This window comes from Syzygium oleosum, unplaced genomic scaffold (assembly GCF_021117445.2).
Source record: "Syzygium oleosum isolate NSW1041296 unplaced genomic scaffold, Sole_v2.1 Sole_v2.48, whole genome shotgun sequence".
NCBI lineage: Eukaryota > Viridiplantae > Streptophyta > Magnoliopsida > Myrtales > Myrtaceae > Syzygium > Syzygium oleosum.
Window position 1 is genome coordinate 1974211 of NW_026607532.1, and position 23665 is coordinate 1997875.

The 23665-nt window shown below is 40.0% G+C and overlaps 1 protein-coding gene across 1 annotated transcript; it reads right to left on the reverse strand.

The window, feature by feature from the left end:
- Positions 1–6002: 6002 nt before the first annotated feature.
- On the reverse strand, positions 6003–10373 carry LOC115661864 (probable LRR receptor-like serine/threonine-protein kinase At3g47570). The gene is made up of 3 exons (XM_030584060.2): positions 7576–10373; positions 7065–7475; positions 6003–6340 (listed from the first exon to the last, which is right to left on the reverse strand). The coding sequence occupies exons 1-2, from the start codon at positions 10247–10249 to the stop codon at positions 7084–7086; spliced, it is 3066 nt and encodes a 1021-aa protein (XP_030439920.2). The 5' UTR covers positions 10250–10373; the 3' UTR covers positions 6003–6340; positions 7065–7083.
- Between the last annotated feature and the right edge of the window lie 13292 nt (positions 10374–23665).

Sequence of the window (23665 nt, forward strand, 5' to 3'; positions counted from 1 at the left end):
ACTAAAGTTTGGGCTCTAAATAACGGCCAAATTCGATCGAGTGCGATTCTAGCGAAATCTCAATTTTAAAAACAATAACCGAGAGTGATCAGTTCTCGGGCGAGATTTTACTATAAGCACACTGACGAATTACACGTTTTATAAATCCCAACTATGGGCCAAAATTCGGAATGTCACAATGATCCTCTTCGATCATCGTGAACCCAAAAGAAGTTATGGCTCGATGAAAACGAAAATACTACTGTCTAGACGATTGCTTAAGGCCATAAATTGAGCGATGAAGTTTGGAAACTTTACGCTCTTGACCTTCAGCAATGAAACCTATCGGTTGCTTCATATAGATTTCTTCATCTAGTTCTCCATTGAGAAATGCTGTCTTTACATCCATTTGATATAATTCTAGGTCCAAATGTGCAACAATGGCTAGGATAAGGCTTATGGAGGCAAACCTTACAACTGGTGAAAAAGTTTCCTCATAGTCTATACCCTCTTGTTGAGTATAGCCTTTCGCCACAAGGCGAGCCTTATATTTTTCAATGGATCCATCCGCCCTTCGCTTAATCTTGAAAACCCATTTGTTTCCAATAGCCTTGCGATCAGGTGGTAGATCAACCAAGTCCTAGACGTGGTTTGTCCTCATAGACTCAATTTCGTCTTCCAAAACTTTTCTCCATTCTTCCTTGTCAGGAGATGAGAGAGCCTCTTGAACTGTTTTAGGCTCCGCATCGTCTTGTGGAGCAATCATAAATACTTCCCCTTCAATCTCAAATCGACGACGGGGAATACTTTTACGATTATTTTTACGCAACTAAACTTCTTGAGAATTCAGTTCGCCAGGCGACGCTATACTCCCACTAGGTCTTGTATGTTGAGGTAAATCTGTATTTCCCTCAATAACATTAGTGGGTGTGTTATCGGGATCTTCCATCTCATGTAATTGGAAGTCCTTATCGATCTCACCTCTACTAAGAAAATCGTTCTCCAAGAACATGACATCTCGTGACTCCATTTCAGTCACACTTCCATCAGCTTGTTCACCTATGAACATGTACCCTTTAGAGTGTTCAGAGTATCTAATAAAGATACACTTCTTCCCTCTAGGGCCTAATTTGCCATATTTATGGGAAGAATCATGAACATATGCTGCACACCCCCAAGGTCGTAAATTACTTAAGTCTGGTTTTCTACCAGTCCACAATTCATAAGGGGTGGAAGCAACTGACTTAGAGGGCACACGATTAAGTATATAGGTAACAGTCAATAACGCATCTCCCCAATATGAGACAGGTAGATTTGTCTGCACCATCATAAACCTAACCATTTCCAATAGAGTTCTATTCCTTCTTTCTGCAACCCCATTTTGTTGCGGAGCACCAGGAATAGTCAATTGTCTTACAATTCCCTTTTCATCACAAAGAGCCTTAAATTGCTCAGATAGATACTCACGTCCGTGATCGGTTCTCAATGCCTTTATTGTTTTGTTCAACTGATTCTCTACCAAAGTTATAACCGCCTAAAGCAATCCAATGCTTCAGACTTATGGGAGATCAAAAAAACATAACCGAAACACGTGAAGTCATCTATAAAAGTGATGAAATATGAGGCTCCGTGCCTCGCCCTCACATTTAAAGGACCACAAATGTCAGAATGTATAAGTTGCAATGGAAGTTCAGCTCTGGCTCCTTTACCAAATGGTTTTCTAGTTATTTTTCCCGCTAGACAATGTTCACATACGAGTAGTTCAACATTAGCGAGTGACCCCAAAAGGCCTTCTCTTGCTAATCGTTTCATTCTTTGTAACCCAATGTGACCCAGTCTAGCATGCCAAGTACTTGCATCAATCTCCACATTACTAGAAGAAGCAATTAAAGAAAAACAACCATCAACATTAACTTTGTACACATCATAGTCAATGTCTAACACCATAAAACCATTCAATACATAACCACAACCGTAATAAACTGTTCTAAACAAAATGTCAACACAATCACCATGAAAATTAAATACATAACCTAAGCCAAGAAGAACAACTACAGAGACCAAGTTTCGCCGAATATCTGGAGCATAGAGGACATCATGTAGGAATAGGTTTCGACCACCACGAAAGGTTAATTTACATGTGCCGATACCCTTCACTTCAACTCTTGAGTTATTTTCAACATATATCCATCTTCTTCCAGGCTGTATTCGACGATACTCCACAAATGCTCCTCGGTCTCTAGCTACGTGGTCTGTTGCTCCTGAGTCTACAGTCCACATTGGATGAGATTCAGCAAGCATTACAGTGCTAGAAACAAAAGCATTACTCAAAGTAATGGAGTACTGTGGTACCTTTTTCGGCTCAGTGAATTCACGAGCGAAGTGGCCCAATTTACCACAATTGTAGCCTATCATCTTGGCCTTGTCCTTCTTCCCGCCACGCTTCTTGCGTCGGAAAGTCTTGGCTCTCTTGGGTGCCTGATCAGTCTCTTTTCCTTTATTGTTGAATTTATGGTTCCTCTTGCGCTTAAAGCCCAAAGCTTTTCCCAAACCTGATTCAGCAACATAAGCATGGGTAGAGGATTTTGCAGCCTCTAGGCGCTCATCTTCTAATTCCAAATGACGCGCAATATCGTCAAAAGTGACGATATTCTCATTGTGCGTCATATTGATTTTCATATGTACCCAGCTGTCAGGAAGAGACCTTATAACAGCCAGAACTTGCTGTTCGTTAGTTAAGGTATGACCTGCCGACTTCAGCTCACGCATCATGTTTGATATCTCCCGAAGATGCTGCCTCATCGATAGATTTGAGCGCTTCCGGTATGTGTCAAATTTGATGGTGAGCCTCCTCAACTTAGTGGCAGACGTACCCCCAAACTTATCTTTCAAGGCAACCCACATTGCTTGAGCTTTGTCATAACTTTCAAACTCACACATGAGATCATCTTGCATACAACTCAGTAACGTGATGCGAGCAATGCTATTTTTCTTTTTCCAAGCTTGAAAAGTTTCTTGATCTCTTATGTGTTGAGTAGAAGTTCCATGCTCAGGTTCATCCATGGTGTAGCTGAGGGTTTCGAAAACCTCTTGCTCCTCAAGGATATACTGAACTTTTCGGTGCCAAATATCATAATTGTCATCGTTCAGCTTTTCACCCTTGTTAAGGTCAGCCACAATGGTCTTGGATGCCGAAGCCATAATCAATTTCTACTACACATTGACATAATAAACATAGAATCAATACTAGCACATATTCCACATAAACACACATTTTAATTTGCAGCAAAGACAAACTAAATTAATGATAATTCAACAAAAGATATCGAAACGAAAGTTCACTATGTTCCCAATCAGCTTCGACGTACAATTGTTCTACTATCATTAACTTGTTTAATTTGCGCAAATTTTAAGTTCTAGGTGAGAACTCCTTTGAATTTTACCAACCTACGAACTCCCACTAGAAAAAACGATTATCATGCATCATGCAATGATCGCATTCTCTCATACAATTATAGACAACAGCATGATATTAACCAAAATACAGGTAATTCAAGCAGAATACAAGTAAATAAAAAATGGATCTCCAACCATTGTTCGAGTCAGCTCGGAACTGAAATTGCAAGCACGTTAAACCTTATAAACATGCCATCAATGAACCATGCTCTACATAATCTTTATGTGGTCATTTACATGTAAGCCAGCTTCTGTATTTCCAAAACCATAGGAAAATACAAGAAAAATGCAATAATACCCCAAAAATAAATGTATTTAGGGTTCTGTATGCATTTTCATACCTTTAAAAGCTTAAAACATATAAAATAACTATATCACAATGTAGAGAATTTGAATACGAACACAACCGTACCAACCACGCTCCAATCAGAGCTCCCACGCGCCCACACGCGCCGCCTAAGTGCGCGGCGCATGTGGCGCACGCGCCTACCCAATACGGGCTTCTGAGCCGGTCCGACCGGTTAACCGTTGACCGGTCAATGGGTTGGGTCGGGTCGTGGGTCGGGTCGGGTCAGCCGGTCGCCGGAGGTGGGTTCGCCAGCGAGATGACGCCATCAATGACGTCAGTATGTCGGTTACCGACAGTTTTGCTGACGTCAGCACGCGCCGATTGGCAACGAGCGCGTGGCCTTCACGTGCTGGCATTCCCAGCGCGTGGTCGCGCGCGGGGCGTGTCGCCGGTGACGTCGCGGCTTCTAACCGCGCGTGGCGGCGCGTTCGGAGGTTTCCGGCGGCGTTCGACCCGCCATTCTGCTCGTCTCGACAAGTTCTTCAACTCTGTATAATAATATATTATTTTTAATAAAAATAAATATTCGATACAGGGTCAAACAGAACGGCGTTCATCCTCCAAACCCGTTCGTCGCGTCCGATCTCATTTTCGACGATTCATGTTGCAATTTCCGAGCAATGAACATCCAGACGATATGAATTCTCTCGATCCCCATATCAAACAACAAGCGAAAAAATTCAACGGAAAAACAAGACAGAGATCATAACCGAGGCTCTGATACCAATGTTGGAAGCAAGTGTCAGGAGAATCGACTAACCTGTTCAATGCACTCCAAACCAATTTTCCAGGAACGTACGTTGAATCACCAGCGAACGATGGACGAATCTACTTCACGTTGATCCGAATATAATCACAAGGAAAGTATTCTCGTTCCACAGCGTTAATACCGATTGTCTTCTCAAAGTAGATACGGAATCCTTATGTGTCGAGAGAGAGAGAGAGTTCTAATTATCTCTCGTATATTATTCATCTACTGAGGAAGTTATCTTAACTTCCCTTAAGAAACTCCCCTCCCACCTCTTCAAAAGGTTTCTCTTAGACACACTTCTTATTAGAGTAAATGGTGTTCCTTGGACACACACATCATGGGCGGACCGACGAAATATAACATGTAGTGTGTACGAGGACAAATTCATAGGACCGGGGCGCAACTACAATCGTTGATTGATTAAGACTCGCGTGTGTGGGCTCACATAATTAACGATTGCGATCTATCCGGCTTCACTTGCAAAGATGGGCCACATTTGAGCGTGTCCACTTATGAATAGTAAATTCCACTTTTTAGTCAGCAAACTTCAATAGATTTTACAATTAGTCATTCATATTAGTGGACCTAAATCCGTTAATGTATAAACTAAATTAATATTCCTTTGCAGTCAACGTGCTCTCATTAAAATTTGAACAATTTCTTGATAAATTGCTTACGAGACAATCACACGACATTAGCGTTCAGTCCAAGTCAGCTCAAAGTGAAAAGAAAATTAACATGGGTATCCACTTAGACTCTATGACACATGCCGGTCATGTCTGTATTTTCTACAAAAATTTGCCGAACTCAGATCAAAACACATTAATTGCAAATGTTGAAAATTCAACATACTGGGGGGTTAAAATCAAAGTGCAATGACCTCATCCTAAGATACATAAAACTTCATGATGAGGCTTTCAAAACAAAAGCTAGCTCGAAGTTGGTTTGCTAAGCTCCTGCCTCCCGGGTTGTGGTTTTAACTTGAAAATTAGTTTTTTAATGCTTCAACTCCTTTCGAGAATTCTCTTCCAGTTATCAAAGCTCTTTCAAAAGCTACAGATGAATTTTCAACGAAAATTTTGGTCTGGGTCGCCGTGCTCGGCCGAGCTTTGTTCAGGTATGTGCCAACCATCCCAGCACAATTTGGATGCCGATGTTTATGGAGTTTTGGTCATTGGAAACTTAGAGGGTTGGGTAAGGAACGAGACGTGACAAGACGAAGAATATGAGTCTTCTCTATCACATGCTTCAAATTATTTCCATAATCATGATGAAACGCCTAAAGTTTGTTCTGGTCTTAAGACGATGAGGGCACGATCATATGTTTCGGTGATTTCTGTTTGGCTAGAATTTTTATTAGACACTGGCAACACAGTTTGTAATTCATCAAACAAGCTCTATCGTGATAAGAAATGAATGAACGAGAGAAGGAAAAATTTTGGCCAAAAAAGATTAATCAAAGTGGCATACTGTAGAAATAGCAGCTCTGCAGATCCATTCCCCATCAGAAAAAACACAAATAGCACAAGTTGCACGATCAGAATTGGGATAGACTAGTTATGCTAAAACATTATTGCGAAGTTCCTGCTTCACATATCAATCGCCCAGATCTGTTTCTCGATTTAACGCATATGAGGAAGCTGAATCTGAAAGTCTTTTCTTCTTCAAACTGTCATTTTTTTTTCCCAAACAGAGCATTTGCTTATTTAGGTTGAAGCTGAAAGAGATACTTGGCTTGACTGCAACATCACTCATCTCGAACTGTCTCGCACAACTTCCACGACGCATAGCGATTCCTAGTGAAGCTGTAGAAAGAAACCAAGCACTTCTCTGAGTTAGAAAGCCTGGACAAAAGCTAGGGGATTTGCTGGAGGAAACACATAAATTCAATAAAAAAGGAGACATGTAGGATTAATGTGAATCAACTTCCGCACACCGTTACTGCGTCATACGAACTTCAGAGAACGACTATTCATACGTTGAAAAGGCTTGATTATGAATACCAACTGAAAATAGCCGATAGTTGATTAATTTGTATTCATCTAAATGAGCTTTACACCCATAAAAGAACTGAATATTTGAGACTGATCTTCTAAAATATCATAACAATTCTCAAGACTCTGCATCATGGGCCATATGCTAGTGCAGTAATCTGTGCAGATGAGGAATGATAATCAACTATTTTCTCCTAACAGAAACGACTGCTTCTCTCCAGTTATACATTTTCAAAGCCCAATTCAGACAATCTTTAAACGGCTTGACTTTCCAGCGCATCAATTCGGGTTGGGTTTCATCCATGTTCTCAAACTCGAGACAAATTTTAGCAAATATTACTAAAAGGTCTCTGCACTGCAGCACACATGCTAGCTCGATACATATACAGGTGAGGAATGACAATCAATTATTGCCTTTTAATGACAATGCATGATCGATTCTCTATTCTGCTACAGATTAACATGTCTGTTTGCACAAGCATATGCAAAACTAAATATTTAGGACAAGAGAGAGGTTAAGAAATTGTCATATCACCTGCGGTAGTTCATCTTGTTCATGTCAACCCAATGCAAGAGAGCTTTTCCCTAATCTTTTGCAGTTGATTTGCAACACCGCTAATGCTCATCCTTCTTCCAGGCACTTCATTGGAACAAGCAACTCCAATATTATATACCACAATCAAACACTCTTGAAATATGCCATTACTTTCGGAACGCCAATGCTGAGGATTGTTGGGGTCGAGACAACTCTCTCTTTCTTGAAGTAGAATGTGATCCGTAACTTCTAGTGCTCGTTCAGGCAAAACTGCTGCGACAAAACTATGGAGAGTCCAATTGTCTCTGAATCTCTCGTTGGTGGGACTCAATCCTGTGAACATCTCTAGCAAGAGAATGCCGTAACTATAGACATCGCCTTCTCTTGAGACCTCGTGTCCCATGGCATATTCTGTCACACATTTTGATCATAGTGCAGATTAAATGAGGAGTGCTAATCATCAAAAAGAATGTGGAGCTCTTATCATTATAATAGAAAGTAGAGAGATTACCTGGTGGAGCATAACCGATTGTCCCTCTAAGACCCAGAGAGCTCATCTGATTAGCTACAGTATCAAGGGATGATCCAAGAAGAAATTTTGCCAATCCAAAGTCGCCAACATGTGCGACCATTTCAGCATCTAAGAGAATATTGCTTGGCTTTAGATCACAATGAACAATGGAAATGTGGCACTGGTGATGAAGATAATCCAATACAGAAGCAACATCAATAGCAATATTTATCCTGCGAATGAAATTCAACTTTTCCAGAAGCTCATTATGATGAGATAATGTTGCGTTTGGGTGTAGCCACCGTTCTAGGCTTCCATTGTCCATGAATTGATAGACTAAGGCCTTAAAATCATTCCCTTGATAATCACTACCCGAGCAAATTGTTAGTATCTTCAGAAGATTTCGATGTTTGATGTTCCTTAATGCCTCACACTCGACCATAAAGCTCTTCAGAGCACCGTGACAGACTAAATCAAGCACCTTCACGGCAACAACAGTTCCATTGACCTCAAGTATCCCCCTGTAAACAGAGCCAAAGCTTCCAACACCAATCAAATTCTTAGAAGAAAAACCATTGGTTGCGTTTAGGAGCGTTCTATATGATACGCTTGGACGTGAATCATCCATCGAACTTGAAACTGGTTCATTTACTTTCTTCTTCAACCAACAAAGATATATAAAAGCTAGAATAAGAGCTACTACAAGAACTCTGAAAATAATAGAAGTGGACAATATCACCATATTGATCTTTCTACTCTTGGAGCTTCTGGAGATGCAGCTGTGGAGATTGAATTCTGGCAGTCCACCGCAAAGCTCATTGTTCCCAATAATAGAAGCAGCGGTAGCATTCTTAAAGACTCCATCACGTGGTAGCATGCCTTCAAACTTATTGTACGACAAATTCAGAAGTTTCAAGGAACGAAATACCGATAAGAATTCAGGAATCTGACCTGACAAATTGTTGCATGAAAAATCTAGTTCTTCAATGCCTCCTAACGATCTGATTGATTGAGGAATTGACCCATGGAAGAAGTTGCCCGCCAACCTTAGTGATGTCAATGAAGTGCAATCACCTAAACTACTTGGGATTTCACCTACCAACAAATTGTGCGAGATGTCCAACGCAGTCAAAGTTCTCAAGTTTCCAACTTCTGTGGGTAGAACTCCAGTCAAATGGTTACGAGACAAGTCCAAAATGATCGATAATGATGTGAGACCAATAAGCTGCGGGGGTATGACACCATTCAGATTGTTATTAGACAGATCAAGCGAATCAAGAGACCGGCAGTTTGATAGATGTGAAGGAATTTGCCCGTGAAAGTTGTTCCCACCAAGATTTAGTTCAATAAGCCTGGTTAGATTTCCCAAAGAAGACGGGATAATCCCTCTCAGTTTGTTACCAACTAAGCCCAGTACCGCTAGATTTGGTAGATTCCCGAAATTTGAGGGGATAACACCTGAAAGCTGGTTGCCATCCATAAACAATACTTCCAGGTTGACTAAATTCCCGATTTCTTCAGGAATCTCACCGTTTATTTGAGTCCCGGCTGCAACGAATAATGCGAGAGTAATGGATAAATTACCTATGCATTTAGGTAACACCCCACCAAACTTGTTCCAGCCAATATTCAGGTCCTGTAATTTGGTGTTGTTGGTTAACGAGCAAAGGAAGCTTAAGTCTCCAGGTTTTCCACTTCCAAGCTGATTTCTAAAGATTCGAAGCCGACGAAGCTTGTGCAAATTTTCAAAAGAAGGTACTTTCCCGGAAAATTTGTTAGCTGAAAGTTGAAGCATCTCTAACTTTGTGCAATTCGATATTGACGGAGGAATTGGCCCCTCAAGTTGGTTCAAGTAGACACTAAAATATTCAAGATTTGGGAGTGTGAGGCCTATGCCTGCAGGAAGAGTCCCCAGTAACCGGTTGTCTCCGACGCTAAACTTAGCTAGCAAAGAGAGATTGAGTAACAAAGATGGAATTGTACCTGACAACCTATTTCGTCCGAGGGAAATGACTCGCAAGTTTGTCAAGTGGCCTAGAACTTCAGGAATGCTCCCGCCCAAGTTGTTTTTGGACAAATAAAGGACCTCCAGTGAAGATAAGTTGCCAATGGAGGAAGGCACACTCCCGGTCAAATTATTGATAGACAAAACGAACTCCCGTAGCTTTGGCAATGACCCAAGCACTGCAGGAATTTCTCCAGTTAGTTGGTTGCCTTGAAGAATGAGGAGGACAAGGTTAGAGCAACCCGATATGTTTTTGGGAATTGCACCGACCAATGAATTGTTGTCTAGTCGTAAGACACGAAGGCGGCGCAACTGACCGACTTGCGGAGGGATTTCATGATAGAGACTATTGTTTTGGAGTAACATTTCCCTTACAAAACTGAGATTCCCAATATGAGGAGAGATTGATCCGGAGAGTGCTTGTGATGACAAGTCCAAGGCTGTGACTCTCCGGTGCCTCCGACCACACGTAACACCAAACCACTGGCAAAATCCTGTGCTATTGTTCCATGACTTGAGCACGCCGAAAGGATCTCCGGCTATACCGGCCTTAAATTCGAGCAGTGCAAGTCTGTCTGTTTCATTGGTGGTGGACAAGACTTGGTTAAAGCACAATGCCAGAACAATACCAAGAAGCAAACGGCATGATTGAAACTCCGCAAAACTCATGCTTACGAGTTTCACAACTCAAAGCCCCAGGAAGCAAGCAAATATGAAAGCAAGGCAAGAAGAAACAAGAGGCAGGATTGGTGCTAATGGAAACTATGAAGAGATTTATAAGAATGTGTCGATTTCTCTAAATAGCTTTTTGAGACGCTTTTCTTCTTTTTTTCTTTTTGACTCAGTAGTCATCGAACCGCTTTTTTTCTTTCTTTTCCTCTTTGTGGTCATTAAAGCTTTTTTTTTTGGATTAATATCACGAAAAATCCCAAAAATAGTACACATGTGACAAATTTATCTCAAACTAATTTTTTGACCACAAAAAATCCCAAACTGGTATACATGTGACAAATTTACCCTAAACTAATTTTTTGACCACCAAAAGTCCCAAACTGGTACATTTGCAATAAATTTACCCTATATTAAATTGGATTAATACAACAAAAAACCATAAATTGGTACATCTATGACAAATGGAGAGTAAAACCCCAAACTTGTACACTCGTCAACTGCCACGTGTCATCTAACTCAGAAATTTTACGGTAAAATTTAACGAAAACTAGCGGAGGGTAAAATTGTCACAAGTGTACCAGTTTGAGGTTTCTATTGATTAAAAAATTAATTTGGGGTAAATTTGTCACAGGTGTACCAGTTTGGGGTTTTTCGTGGTATTAACCCTTTTTCTTTTTTATATGTATCGTGGGGTGGAATTCTACATTTTCTTCCCTTTTTTTTTTTGTTACACAGTAGTTTCTTGCCCTCTTGCCCTGACTAAAAAACAAAACAAAAAAGAAAAAGCTCTGCCCCCTAGCAAATTAAAGAGAAATTCCTCGCTCACTTATTAATTAATATCTAAAAAATGATGGAACAAGGGCTGCCAATTTGAGCCTTACCAATAATGCCAATGTTCTTGGTATTGTCCAAAAATCTATCAATAATATGCATAAACCATGGATCCGCAAGTCCCACAAATTTCAAAAGTGATGATTGCACGCAGTTCATGGAATCCAGGCGAGAGTATGCCCGTATTAAGAGTGGAGATGTGTGAGAATCCTGACTTGTTGGGATTAAAATAGAGACTACTGCTTTATGACATAAAATGGAGACTCAAAAGGTCACCGCTTTGACACATCCCGAAGTTATTACAAAAAAATTAACTTTGCATTATGAGATAGCGTTATTCCAACGAATCTCTGTGCACCATTGCCAAAGCAGAGGCAAAATCCTTCCATTAGAATTGGTTCCTGTTGATTAAATTATGCTATGATCTCCACTACCTAGCATGCAGCAAACAGAACCCACTCATATTCGAAAGAAGCACAACACAACCAGGAGCCACCCACAAGCACCCTCAACATCAACTCGTTCTTTCCACATTTCTCTTCATTGGTCGTCATTCATCATTAATTTGGTCGAGACAGACACATAGCATGTGAAAAAGTCAATTTGAGTAGATAAAAAACGACATAATCATGGCATTATAAAATGTATAATCCTAATTGTCACTTACGTTTTTTACTTGTTGAAATGAGCAAATCCCCATTACATTTAGAAAAAAAGAATTTAAGAACGGAAAATACATACCTCAACCTTAATCTTTACTTTCGTCATAATCCATGGATATAGTAGTGAAAATTCAGTTATTTATAAAATACAAAATATGAAGAAAATATATCAAAAAAGTGTATTTACTCTTATTCTACCTTAGGACCTTGCAAAGGATTTTTTTTATAAAAAAAATATGATCTTCTCAAATAGATTAGCAACTTACAACTTTTTAAGAACCTTCATTATCAGTGGTTGAATACTATCAAATAGAATTTCAAAGAAATTGATTTATGCAATTTCATTGCAACAGTTGTCATTGCAAGCCTCCTTCCTGCATTTGTAAAACATTTTTAAAGTCAGAACGTAAATGGACAAACTTCTCCAAAACTTATTTAGTAAAAATAATAATTATGAAGGAAGAGAAAAGTTTACCATGGTTTCTTCAAATGGCTCCGTGACGTTCCTGTTTTTAAATGGTATGTTGTACAATCTACACGGGTAATTGCAATTAGGGAGAGAGAGAGAAAGAGTAACTATGTGTAGTCAAAGAAAATGATAAGGAATTGAGATGTACAGCCACCGTAATGGATAGAATTGATCCGAAAGTACAATTACACTATTATGAAACCATCATAAAGAAAATAAAAGGATGATAAAGGTATATATACATGCCATTAGGAAAATGTTTATCTCCCCCCCCCCAACCACAAAAAAAACAAAGGAAAAAGAAAATTGTACGCACATGAGGAAGAAGCCACGTGGATCTTCAAAGCTTGAAAATCAGGAGCTGACGCACACCGTATACCTATTTTGATAAGCATTTAATTAACAAGATACTTGTTAAGCACCCAATTCCGAAAGTCTAGCATTTCCTATATAAGTTTGGAATAGTATGGTGGTAATTGTAACCTATTTTGGCCGGTTTTTTTTTTCTTGATGCGAAATAATCATTTAATCTTAAATTACGAATTTAATAGCTTGTGTGCTACGTTGGGACGTATACTATTACAAAAGATTATAAAAAATAAAAATAAAAAAAGATAGCGTGCCACACACCTAGGTCTACTTTCTAACTTTCTCAGTCTTTAAAGCCAATGTGAACCTCGACCAAAAAAAAAAGTCAATGTGAACCGGAGAAACTATAGAAAAGTTGGACTTTAAATTCAAACGAAAGAGACTTCCAGTTTTTGGCGTGGTCGTCACTTGTCAGAGTGGAGTCATGTAGGATTCACAAAGGATTCCCATGTCTTTTAACTTACGAGGAGCAATAGTGTATGCGGTCCGGATAATTTCTTTTCCTTCGAACCAGATAAAATATTGTTCTTAATATACAAGGAGAGATATGAACGTTATGCGTCATCATAGTTTATATTGTTTACATATTGTGAAATTTGCATCAAGCCTCTCGGAAAAAACCGGCCCCTGTAGCCCCTCAGCCCTTTCTACAATGCCGTGGGCAAAAACCAAGGCAAAATTAGTAAACTCATCACGAGAGGTTGAATGACTGACGATGATCGTTAGATGTTTATTGACAACCATTATCGGTTATTAGATCAACGGTCACGTTTGTTTGAGCCCGATAACTTTGTTGTGAATTAGCCCACAGCATTGCAAAAATGCCCACAAATGTTACTTGCACAAAACATTTAGTGTAGATCTATTCTTCTATAGCTAATAAATGTTCATACTAACGAAAATATGTATATAGAAACAAACATCAAGTATAGAAATATTTATTCCGTGAGAATTGTCAAAATTTCTGCCTTCATTGTCGCGCAAGAGAAAGAAAGCAACGATGGGAAAAGGAGATGATTGGAAACAACTTCCGAATGAAAATAAGAAAAGCAAGCTTTCATTTTATCTCACAGAACTTGGGGAATGCTCCCACCCAAGTTGTTCAAGGTTAAAAAAAGGATCTCCAGTGAAGATAAGTTCCCAATGGTGGAAGGCACACTCCCAGTCAAACTATTAACAGACAAAGCGACCATCCGTAGGTTCGACAGTGAACCGAGCTCTCCGGGAATCTCTCCAGTTAGTTAGTTGACTCGAAGATTGAGTTTGACAAGGTTTGAGCAAGCGGATATGTTTTTGGGAATTTCACCGACCAATGAATTGTTGTGTAGTGCTAAGACACGAAGGCGGCGCAACAGGCCGACTTGCGAAAGGATTTCATGATCGAGACTGTTGTTTTGGAGTAACATTTCCCTTACAAAACTGAGATTCCCAATATGAGGAGAGATTGATCCGGAGAGTGCTTGTGATGACAAGTCCAAGGCTGTGACTCTCCGGTGCCTCCGACCACACGTAACGCCAAACCACTGGCAAAATCCAGTGCTATTGTTCCATGACTTGAGCACGCCGAAAGGATCTCTAGCTATACCGGCCTTAAATTCTAGTGCAAGTCTGTCTGTTTCATTGGTGGTGGACAAGACTTGATCGAGACTGTTGTTTTGGAGCCGAATTTCCCTTACGAAGCTCATATTCCCGATATGAGGAGATATTAATCCGGAGAGTCCTTGTGATGACAAATCCAAGACCGTGACCCTTTGGTGCCTTCGGCCACACGTAACGCCATACCACTGGCAAAACCCAATGCTATTGTTCCATGTGTTGAGCACGCCGACAGGATCTCCGGCTATGCCAACCTTAAATGCGAGCAGTGCAAGTCTAACTGTTTCATTGGTGGTGGACCAGACTTGGTTAAAGCACAATGCAAGAGCAATACCAACAAGCAAATGGCATGATTGAAACTCTGTTATACACATGCTTACGAGTTTCATGATTCAAAGCCCAAGGAAGCAGGTAAATATGAAAGCAAGGCAAGAAGAAGCGAGAGATAGGATTGGTGCTAATGGAAATTGGAAAAGTACCAAAAAAGTCCTAAACCTTTTGCATTGGTGCCAATTTAGTTCTAAACCTTTTTTTGGTACCAACTCAGTCCTAAACTTTTTTTTTGTGCTAATTCAGTCCTAAATATTTTGCATTAGTGCCAATTCAGTCCTAAACCTTTTGTTTTTGTGCCAATTCGGTTCTTCCGACCAAATTTGGTCGAATTTTGCTGACGTGGACGCCGGCCGGCGGCCGGTCACCGGCACTGACATAGATAACTTTGATAATATTTTTAATTTTTTTTAATTAATTAATTATTTTTTTCGTTTTTTCTTTTCTTTTCTTTTTCCTCTCCCCTCCCTCTTTCCTCCAGCCGGTCGCCGGACTAGTGACCGACCAGACACCAGAGGCCAGCGCCGGCGAGGCTCGCCCTCGCCGGCCACTGGTGAGGTCGAGCCTCGCCGGAGCCGGCCAGAGGAAGGAGGGAAGGGAGGGGGAAAAAAAAGAAAAAATTTTAAATAAAAATTTAAAAATTATTAAAATATTATTAAAGTTGTCCACGTCAGCGTCAGTGATCGGCCGCCCGCCAGCCGGCATCCACGTCAGCAAAATCCGGCTAAAATTGATCGGAAGAACTGAATTGACATAAAAACAAATGGTTTAGGACTGAATTAGCACCATAAAAAAGTTTATGGCTGAATTGACATCAATTCAAAAGGTTTAGGACTGAATTGACACCAAAAAAACATTTATGACTAAATCGGTACCAATACAAAAAGTTTATGACTTTTTTGGCACTTTTACCTAATGGAAACTGTGAAGAGATTTATAAGAACGTGTCGATTTCTCCAAACAGCTTTTTGAGGCGCTTTTCTTCTTTTTTCTTTTTGACTCGGTTGTCTTGGAATCGTTTTTTTTTTCTTTTCCTCTTTTTTTTTTACTCAGTGGTTATTAAAGCGCCTTTTTCTTTTTGATACTATCGTGGGGTGGAATTCTACCTTTTCTTCCCTTTTTTTTTTACACATTAGTTTCTTGCCCAATATGCATAAACCATGGATCCGCGAGTCCCACAAATTTCGAAAGTGATGATTGCGCGCAGTTCATGGAATCCGGGTGAGAGTATGCCCCGGCCCGTATTAAGAGTGGAGATGTGTGAGAATCCTGACTAGTTAAGGTTAAAATGGAGACCGCTGCTTTATGACATAAAATGGAGACTCAAAAGGTCACCGCTTTCATACATCCCAAAGTTATTACAAAAAAATTAACCTCGCATGATGAGATAGCGTTATTCCAACGAATCTCTGTGCACCATTGCCAAAGCAGAGGCAAAATCCTTCCATTAGAAGCGGTTCCTGTTGATTAAATTATGCTATGATCTCCACTACCTATCTAAAGTACCTCGCATACAGCAAACAGAACCCACTCATATTTGAAAGAAGCACGACACAACCAGGAGCCACCCACAAGCACCCTTAACATCAACTCGTTCTTTCCACATTTCTCTTCATTGGTCGTCGTCATTCATCATTAGTTTGGTCGAGACAGACATATAGCATGTGAAAAAAGTCAATTTGAGTCGATAAAAAACTACATAATTACGGCATTATAAAATGTATAATCCTAATTGTCACTTGCGTTTTTTACTTGTTGAAATGAGCAAATCTCCATTACATTTAGAAAAAAAGAATTTAAGAACGGAAAATACATACCTCAACCTTAATCTTTACTTTCATCATAATCCATGGAAATAGTAGTGAAAATTCAGTTATTTATAAAATACAAAATATGAAGAAAATATATCAAAAAGTGTATTTACTCTTATTATACCTTGGGACCCTGCAAAAGATTTTTTTAAAAAAAAATATCATCTTTTTAAACAGATTAGCAACTTAGAACTTTTTAAGAACATTCATTATCAGTGGTTGAATACTGTCAAATAGAATTTCAAAGAAATTGATTTATGTAATTTCATTGTAACAGTTGTCATTGCAAGCCTCCTTCCTGCATTTGTAAAACATTGTTAATGTCAGAACGTAAATGGACAAACTTCTCTATAACTTTTTTAGTAAAAATAATCATTAGAAGGAAGAGAAAACTTTACCATGGTTTCTCTTCAAGTGGCTCCGTGACGTTCCTATATTTAATCTTAAATTACGAATTTAATAGCTTGTGGGCTACTTTGGGACATATACTATTATAAAAGATCATAAAATAAAATAAAAAGATAGCGTGCCACACACCAAGGTCTACTTTTTAACTTTCTCAGTCTTTAAAGCCAATGTGAACCTCGACCCACAAAAAAAAAAAAGTCAATGTGAACCGGAGAAATTATAGAAAAGTTGGAGTCTAAAATCAAACGAAAGAGACTTCTAGTTTTTGGCGTGGTCGTCACTTGTCAGAATGGAGTCATGTAGGATTCACAAAGGATTCCCATCTCTTTTGACTTACGAGGAGCAATAGTGTATGCGGTCCGGGTAATTCTTTTCCTTCGAACCAGATAAAATATTGTTCTTAATATAGAAGGAGAGATATGAACGTTATGCGTCATCATAGTTTATATTGTTCACATATTTTGAAATTTGCATCAAGCTTCTCGGAAAAAACCGGCCCCCGTAACCCCTCAGCCCTTTCTACAATGCCATGGGAAAAAACCAAGGCAAAATTAGTAAATTCATCGCGAGAGGTTAAATGAGTAACGATGATCGTTAGATGTTTATTGATAACTATTATCGGTTATTGGATCAATGGTCACATTTGTTTCAGCCCGATAACTTTATTGTGAATTAGCCCACAACATGGCAAAAATGCCCATAAATGTTACTTGCACAAAACATTTAGACGTAGATCTATTCTTCTATAGCTAATAAATGTTCATCCTAATGAAAATATGTATGTAGAAACCCACATCAAGTATAGATATATTTATTCCGTGAGAATTGTCAAAATTTCTACCTTCATTGTCGTGTAAGAGAAAGAAAACAACGATGGTAAAAGGAGAGGATTGGAAACAACATCCAAATGAAAATAAGAAAAGCTTTCATTTTATCTCACAAAATGTAAATATTTTTCGTTTTCATTCTTTCTTAGCCTAAAATGAAAATATGGTTTCCAATATCTCCTTTCTCATCCAACTTTTTTTTCCACAAACCGAATATATATTGAAAATGGAAAAAATTAGGTCTTCACTTCTTTTTTGGAACAACAACTGAAAAAGTTTTCAAAATTAACTCAAGCCTGTCCACGATAAATTCAAAAGAAAGAAGATAGGGACTAAAGGTTAAGTTTCTACGGGAAAAGAGCCGATTAGCAGCAATAAAAAAAGATGGAAAATAAAAGTTCCCATGATATAATTTGTACAAGTGTCCTACCATAACTTTTTCAGATGTGATTATTAAATAATGTCCAATCCATAGTGAATCACACGCATTCCTTAAGCAAGACTTTTTCGAGCGTATGATTATTATAATCATGTGGGAGTACCATTAATTTCAAGGTAGTTGCTGAGTTCCTCTTCCTTTGACCAATCTAAGGAAAAGCCAAAGAAAGACATTTCACAAGACATCCATGCACTAGGCTCGTGTTGTTGATTTGCATTGTTTCACTTGAAATCCTTTAAGACGTCTAATTTGAAAAGCGTTTACACAGTTTAATTGAGAAAGGTCCATGGAAAGAGTACACAAAGTATCATCAACTTCCCTTCACGTCCACGTTAATAGATTACACATTGGAATATGATGGTAGTTAAGATTTTCCACTATACTTGAATATCAATTGCTAGTCTCCGTTGACCTTATTTATTATCTACGGGAACACATCAAATTAAGTCCTCGAGCTGTCCACTTCCAAAACCCGTCCTTTCCTAGTCAAATAGCATAATTTAGCTGCTTTTCGCCATACTTTAACCACTAATGAGTTAATTAATTATCGAAAGAAAAAAGAATTGTTTAGTAGTGATATTTACTAGCGATTAAAATGCCCCGATGGACATCTTTTGGGATAAAATAAACTTATGCCTCCAAGGAGCTGAAATGTACACATATCGATACTTCTGAAGATATATATAAAAAAAAACCCATAAACTGTCTTCATAATCGAGTTTGTCTTTCGACATCTTTGAGAATGACACTACAAGGGCGCTGTCACCTTGTGATTTTAATGCGGCAGCGGATGCAGGCAGTTCAACATCTCCAAGACGATGTCTGAAACCAAGGATTGACAGATCAATGGATTAGTAAACCTTTTTACGATTCCGTTATTCGTGATGCATATATGGCTCTGTTTGATTCAGGAATGTGGACAAGTCCTTTGATTTTCAGCAAATATGTTTGACCGAAGTGGTCCCTGAATTGACAAGGAAAGTCTCTGCCGATCAAGACAGCGTTTGGTTAAAGCATGCATGCAGCGTGTTGGAAGTGGCAGCACCCAAATGAACAAGTAAGCTAGGAGTGGCTGTAATACCAGGATTACAAAGTAGGTCAAATCACTCCTCTTTGTAATGCAACTAGACCCATTTGCTTCCAACTCTAATTCCTTCCCCGTTCTTTTCTTCCGGTACTGATTTTGGCTTGCGTTTATTCTCCAAGTATTCATTGATCAACGATGCTCGAGATGCATATTGCAAGTTGTTAAATATGTCTTGAATTTTATGTTCTCAGTCCGGTTTAACACCCGACCCGACATATTTTTGTGCGACCCGAAAATTGAGATTTAGTTCGCGACGCGGAGAGTTGGGCCGATAGGTTTTCTCATTGTAGAGAGAGAGAGAATTTTATTTTCAGAGAGTTTTGTAAGCCGTGAGCTTTTGTCGTTGTTTCGACTTCTGAAAACTGTACTCTCTTTGATTATAGTGGAATTTTGTCTTGCCTCGCCCGTGGACGTAGATCACGTTGTGATCGAATCACGTAAATCCTCGTGTTCTGTGTTTGCTTTTCCGCGTTTGCTACAACAAACTGGTATCAGAGCTACGTCCGATTCTAGGGTTCGAGCAAGATGGCATCTTTGAAGTTTCAGATCTCATCTTTTGACGGACAGAACAACTTCGGATTATGGAGAATAAAGATGAAGGCTTTATTGAGGCGAGAGGGTACGGTTAAGGCGCTGGACGGAAAATATCCAGACAATATGACCTCGGCTGAGATTGAAGAGATGGACGAGAAGGCGCATAGCGCGATCCAGTTGTCTCTTGATGACAAGGTTTTGCGAGAAGTCGCGGATGAAGAAACAGCGGCCGATCTCTGGAAGAAACTGGAAAGTCTCTATATGAAGAAATCTCTAACATCGAGACTTTATTTGAAGCAGCGTCTTTATACCCTAAAGATGCGCGAAGGTACGTCTGTTCAGGAACACTTGGATGAGTTTAATAAAATTGTTCTGGATATGAAAAATTTAGATATTAAACTCGAGGATGAAGATCAAGCTTTGATCGTGTTATGTTCACTGCCTGCCTCATACGAAAATTTTGTGAACTCGATGCTTTATGGACGTGAATCCATAACTTTGGAGGATGTCAAAGCATCTTTGAATTCTGCAGAACTGAGAACAAAATTGAATGGGAATACCAGTGAAAATAAAGCAGATGGTTTGTTTGTGAGAGGCAGGACCAAGAGCAGGGATAAAGCTTTCCGAGGGAAATCTGTTGGTCGTTCAAAATCTAAGCCACCTGGAGATAAGATGAACGTTGAGTGCTACTATTGTCATAAAAAGGGACATTACAAGTCAGATTGTCCTTCGCTCAAGAAAAAGGATAAGCAGCATGGTCAAAAACAAGATTCGGCGAATGTTGCAAACGAAAATGAGGCTAATGCGTCAGACAGTGTTCTTACGGCATGCTCTGCTGTTAATTTGTCCAATGATGTTTGGATAATGGATTCGGGAGCATCATATCACATGTGCCCAAACAGGGAATGGTTCACCACATACGAGCCATTGAATGGTGGATCAGTCTTGATGGGGAATGATGCTGTATGCAAAGTCGTGGGTATTGGTACTGTTCGGATTAAGTGCCACGACAAAGCAGTAAGAACCTTGACTGAAGTTAGACATATACCAGACTTGAAGAGAAACCTTATCTCGTTGAGCAGTTTGGATTCCATTGGGTGTGTGTACTCAGGTGGAGGTGGAGTTCTCAAAGTTACAAAAGGCAATCTAGTTGTGATGAAAGGAAACAAGGTGAATCACTTGTATCATTTGCAGGGTAGCACAGTTATGGGTTCTTCGATTGGCACAAGCAATTCCGTTTCTGATAATGATAGAACGAAATTATGGCACATGCGTTTGGGCCACATGAGTGAGCGTGGCATGTCAGTTTTGAGTAAACGTGGTTTACTTTGTGGGGAGCAGACGACCTCGCTAGATTTCTGTGAGCATTGTGTTCTTGGCAAGCAATGTAGAGTCAGATTCAGTACGGGGACGCATTCGACAAAGGGCACACTCGACTATATCCATTCCGATTTATGGGGACCAGCACAGGTTCCATCTAAGGGTGGTGCTCTTTACTTTGTGACGTTCATTGACGATTATTCCAAGAAGGTTTGGGTTTACTTTCTGAAAAGAAAAAGTGATGTGTTTGAAACCTTCAAGAAGTGGAAAGCTCTTGTTGAGAATCGAGACAGGGAAGAAGATCAAACGTCTTAGGAGCGATAATGGTCTTGAGTTACGTGGTGGCGATTTTAATGAATTACGTGCGAGATGCAGGTATTGTTCGACACCGTACAGTTAGACACACTCCACAGCAGAATGGAGTGGCAGAACGTATGAACAGAACTCTATTGGAGAGAGCAAGATGCATGCTCTCTAATGTTGGCATGGAAAAGGATTTTTGGGCTGAAGCTATTAACACGGCTTGTTATCTGGTTAATCGCTCTCCTTCAACAGCAATAGAATGCAAGACTCCTTTTGAGATGTGGTCAGGTAAGCCTTGTGATTATTCTAATCTAAAGGTTTTTGGATGCTCTGCTTATTATCATGTTAAGGATGGTAAGTTAGAACCTAGAGCAAAGAAATGTATTTTTGTTGGGTATGCTGATGGGGTGAAAGGTTATCGTTTATGGTGCCAGGAACCTAACTCACCTAAGTTCATTATTAGTAGGGATGTTACATTTAATGAAATGCATATGCTTGATCAAAGGAAAGTTGTTGATGAGTTTGCAGGAAAACATGAGAGTGATATGAATGAGGTGGAGGTTCAGGTGGAGCTTCCAGAAAAGACCTCTCAGAATGTTTTGAACGAGCAAAATGCTCCTGTTGATTCAAGTTTAGATGAGGAAGCTGTAGATGAGGTGGAGCAGCCATACTCTATTGCTACTGGCAGAGAAAGGAGGCAGACTCGGCCTCCTCAGAAATATGGATTCTCTGATCTGGTGGCTTATGCTCTTTCGACGCGGAAGATATGGGTATTCGGGAACCTTCTACCTATACGAAGGCGTTACTTGCACGGAATCGAGAGAAATGGGTACATTGCTATGGTTGAGGAACTTGAATCACTTCACAAGAACCGGACTTGGGACTTGGTGCGGTTGCCTAAGGGAAAAAGAGCCATCGGGTGTAAATGGGTCTTCAAGAAAAAGGAAGGAATTCCAGGTGTTGAAAATGCTAGATGCAAGGCTCGGCTCGTAGCTAAAGGCTACAACCAGAAGGAGGGAATTGATTATGACGAAGTTTTCTCCCCTGTGGTAAAACACACTTCCATTCGTGTGTTGCTGGCTATAGTTGCTCAATTTGACTTAGAGCTTGAGCAACTTGACGTGAAGACTGCTTTTCTGCATGGCGAGCTTGAGGAAACTATTTATATGGCCCAGCCCGAGGGCTATTACGTAGAAGGCAAGGAAGATCATGTTTGTAAATTGAAGAAATCCTTGTATGGTCTGAAGCAGTCACCAAGACAGTGGTACAAGAGATTTGACAGCTTTATGATAGGGAGCGGTTATCATAGGAGCAACTATGATAGTTGTGTCTACTTCAGGAAGGGTTCAGATGGATCCTTTGTCTATCTTCTCTTGTACGTGGATGACATGCTCATTGCTGCAAAGAACATGTCAGAAGTGTTGATCTTGAAGAAACGGCTCAGTGAGGAGTTCGAGATGAAGGATCTGGGTCCTGCCAAGAAGATCTTAGGAATGGAGATTCAGAGGGACAGGAAAGAAGGGAAGTTATATCTCTCACAGAGGAGTTATATTGAGAAGGTACTTGAGAGGTTTGGCATGCAAAACGCTAAGCCCGTGAGTACACCGTTGGCATCCCATTTTAGACTTTCAGCTCTACATTCACCTCAATCAGAGGTCGAGGAGGCTGCGATGTCTCGTGTCCCATACTCCAGTGCAGTCGGTAGCATTATGTATGCTATGGTATGCACTCGTCCAGACATTGCGCAGGCAGTTAGTGTGGTTAGTAGATATATGGCGCATCCTGGAAAGGTTCATTGGCAGGCAGTGAAATGGATACTTAGGTATCTTAGAGGCTTCGCAGAGTTGGGCCTAGTGTTTGATAGAAACAGTTCCAACGGTACCTCAATCGTGGGATTTGTGGATTCCGATTATGCAGGTGATCTCGATAAGAGGAGATCTTTGACTGGCTATCTTTTCACACTATCTAGTTCGGCTATTAGTTGGAGGTCAACCTTACGATCGACGGTTGCTTTGTCTACTACGGAGGCGAGTATATGGCGAGCGAAGCGGTGAAAGAAGGTATTTGGTTAAGGAATCTTGTTCGGGAACTTGGGCTACGGCGGGAAGACAATTCGGTTGTCTTTTGCGACAATCAGAGTGCTATATACTTGATTAGAAATCAAGCATATCATGAGAGGACTAAGCACATCGATGTCAGGTATCACTTTATTCGAGAGGCAGTTGCTGAGAGAAATATGACAGTAAAGAAAATTGGTACAGCTGACAATCCTGCTGATATGTTGACCAAGCCAGTTCCCGCCAACAAGTTTAAGCATTGCTTGAACTTGATTGGCATGCTCAGTTGAGTTTGCCCCTTCTGGGGCTTTGGTGGAGAGGTAAATGACAGTTCTACATTTGTGTTTTGAAGTGGATATGTTCTTTCGTT

Coding starts and splice junctions, on each gene's coding strand:
- LOC115661864 (XM_030584060.2), bottom strand. CDS start 10,249: ATGAGTTTTGCGGAGTTTCAATCATGCCGTTTGCTTCTTGGTATTGTT. Junction 7,476..7,575: donor AATCGGTTATGCTCCACCAG/GTAATCTCTCTA, acceptor AATGTGTGACAG/AATATGCCATGGGACACGAG.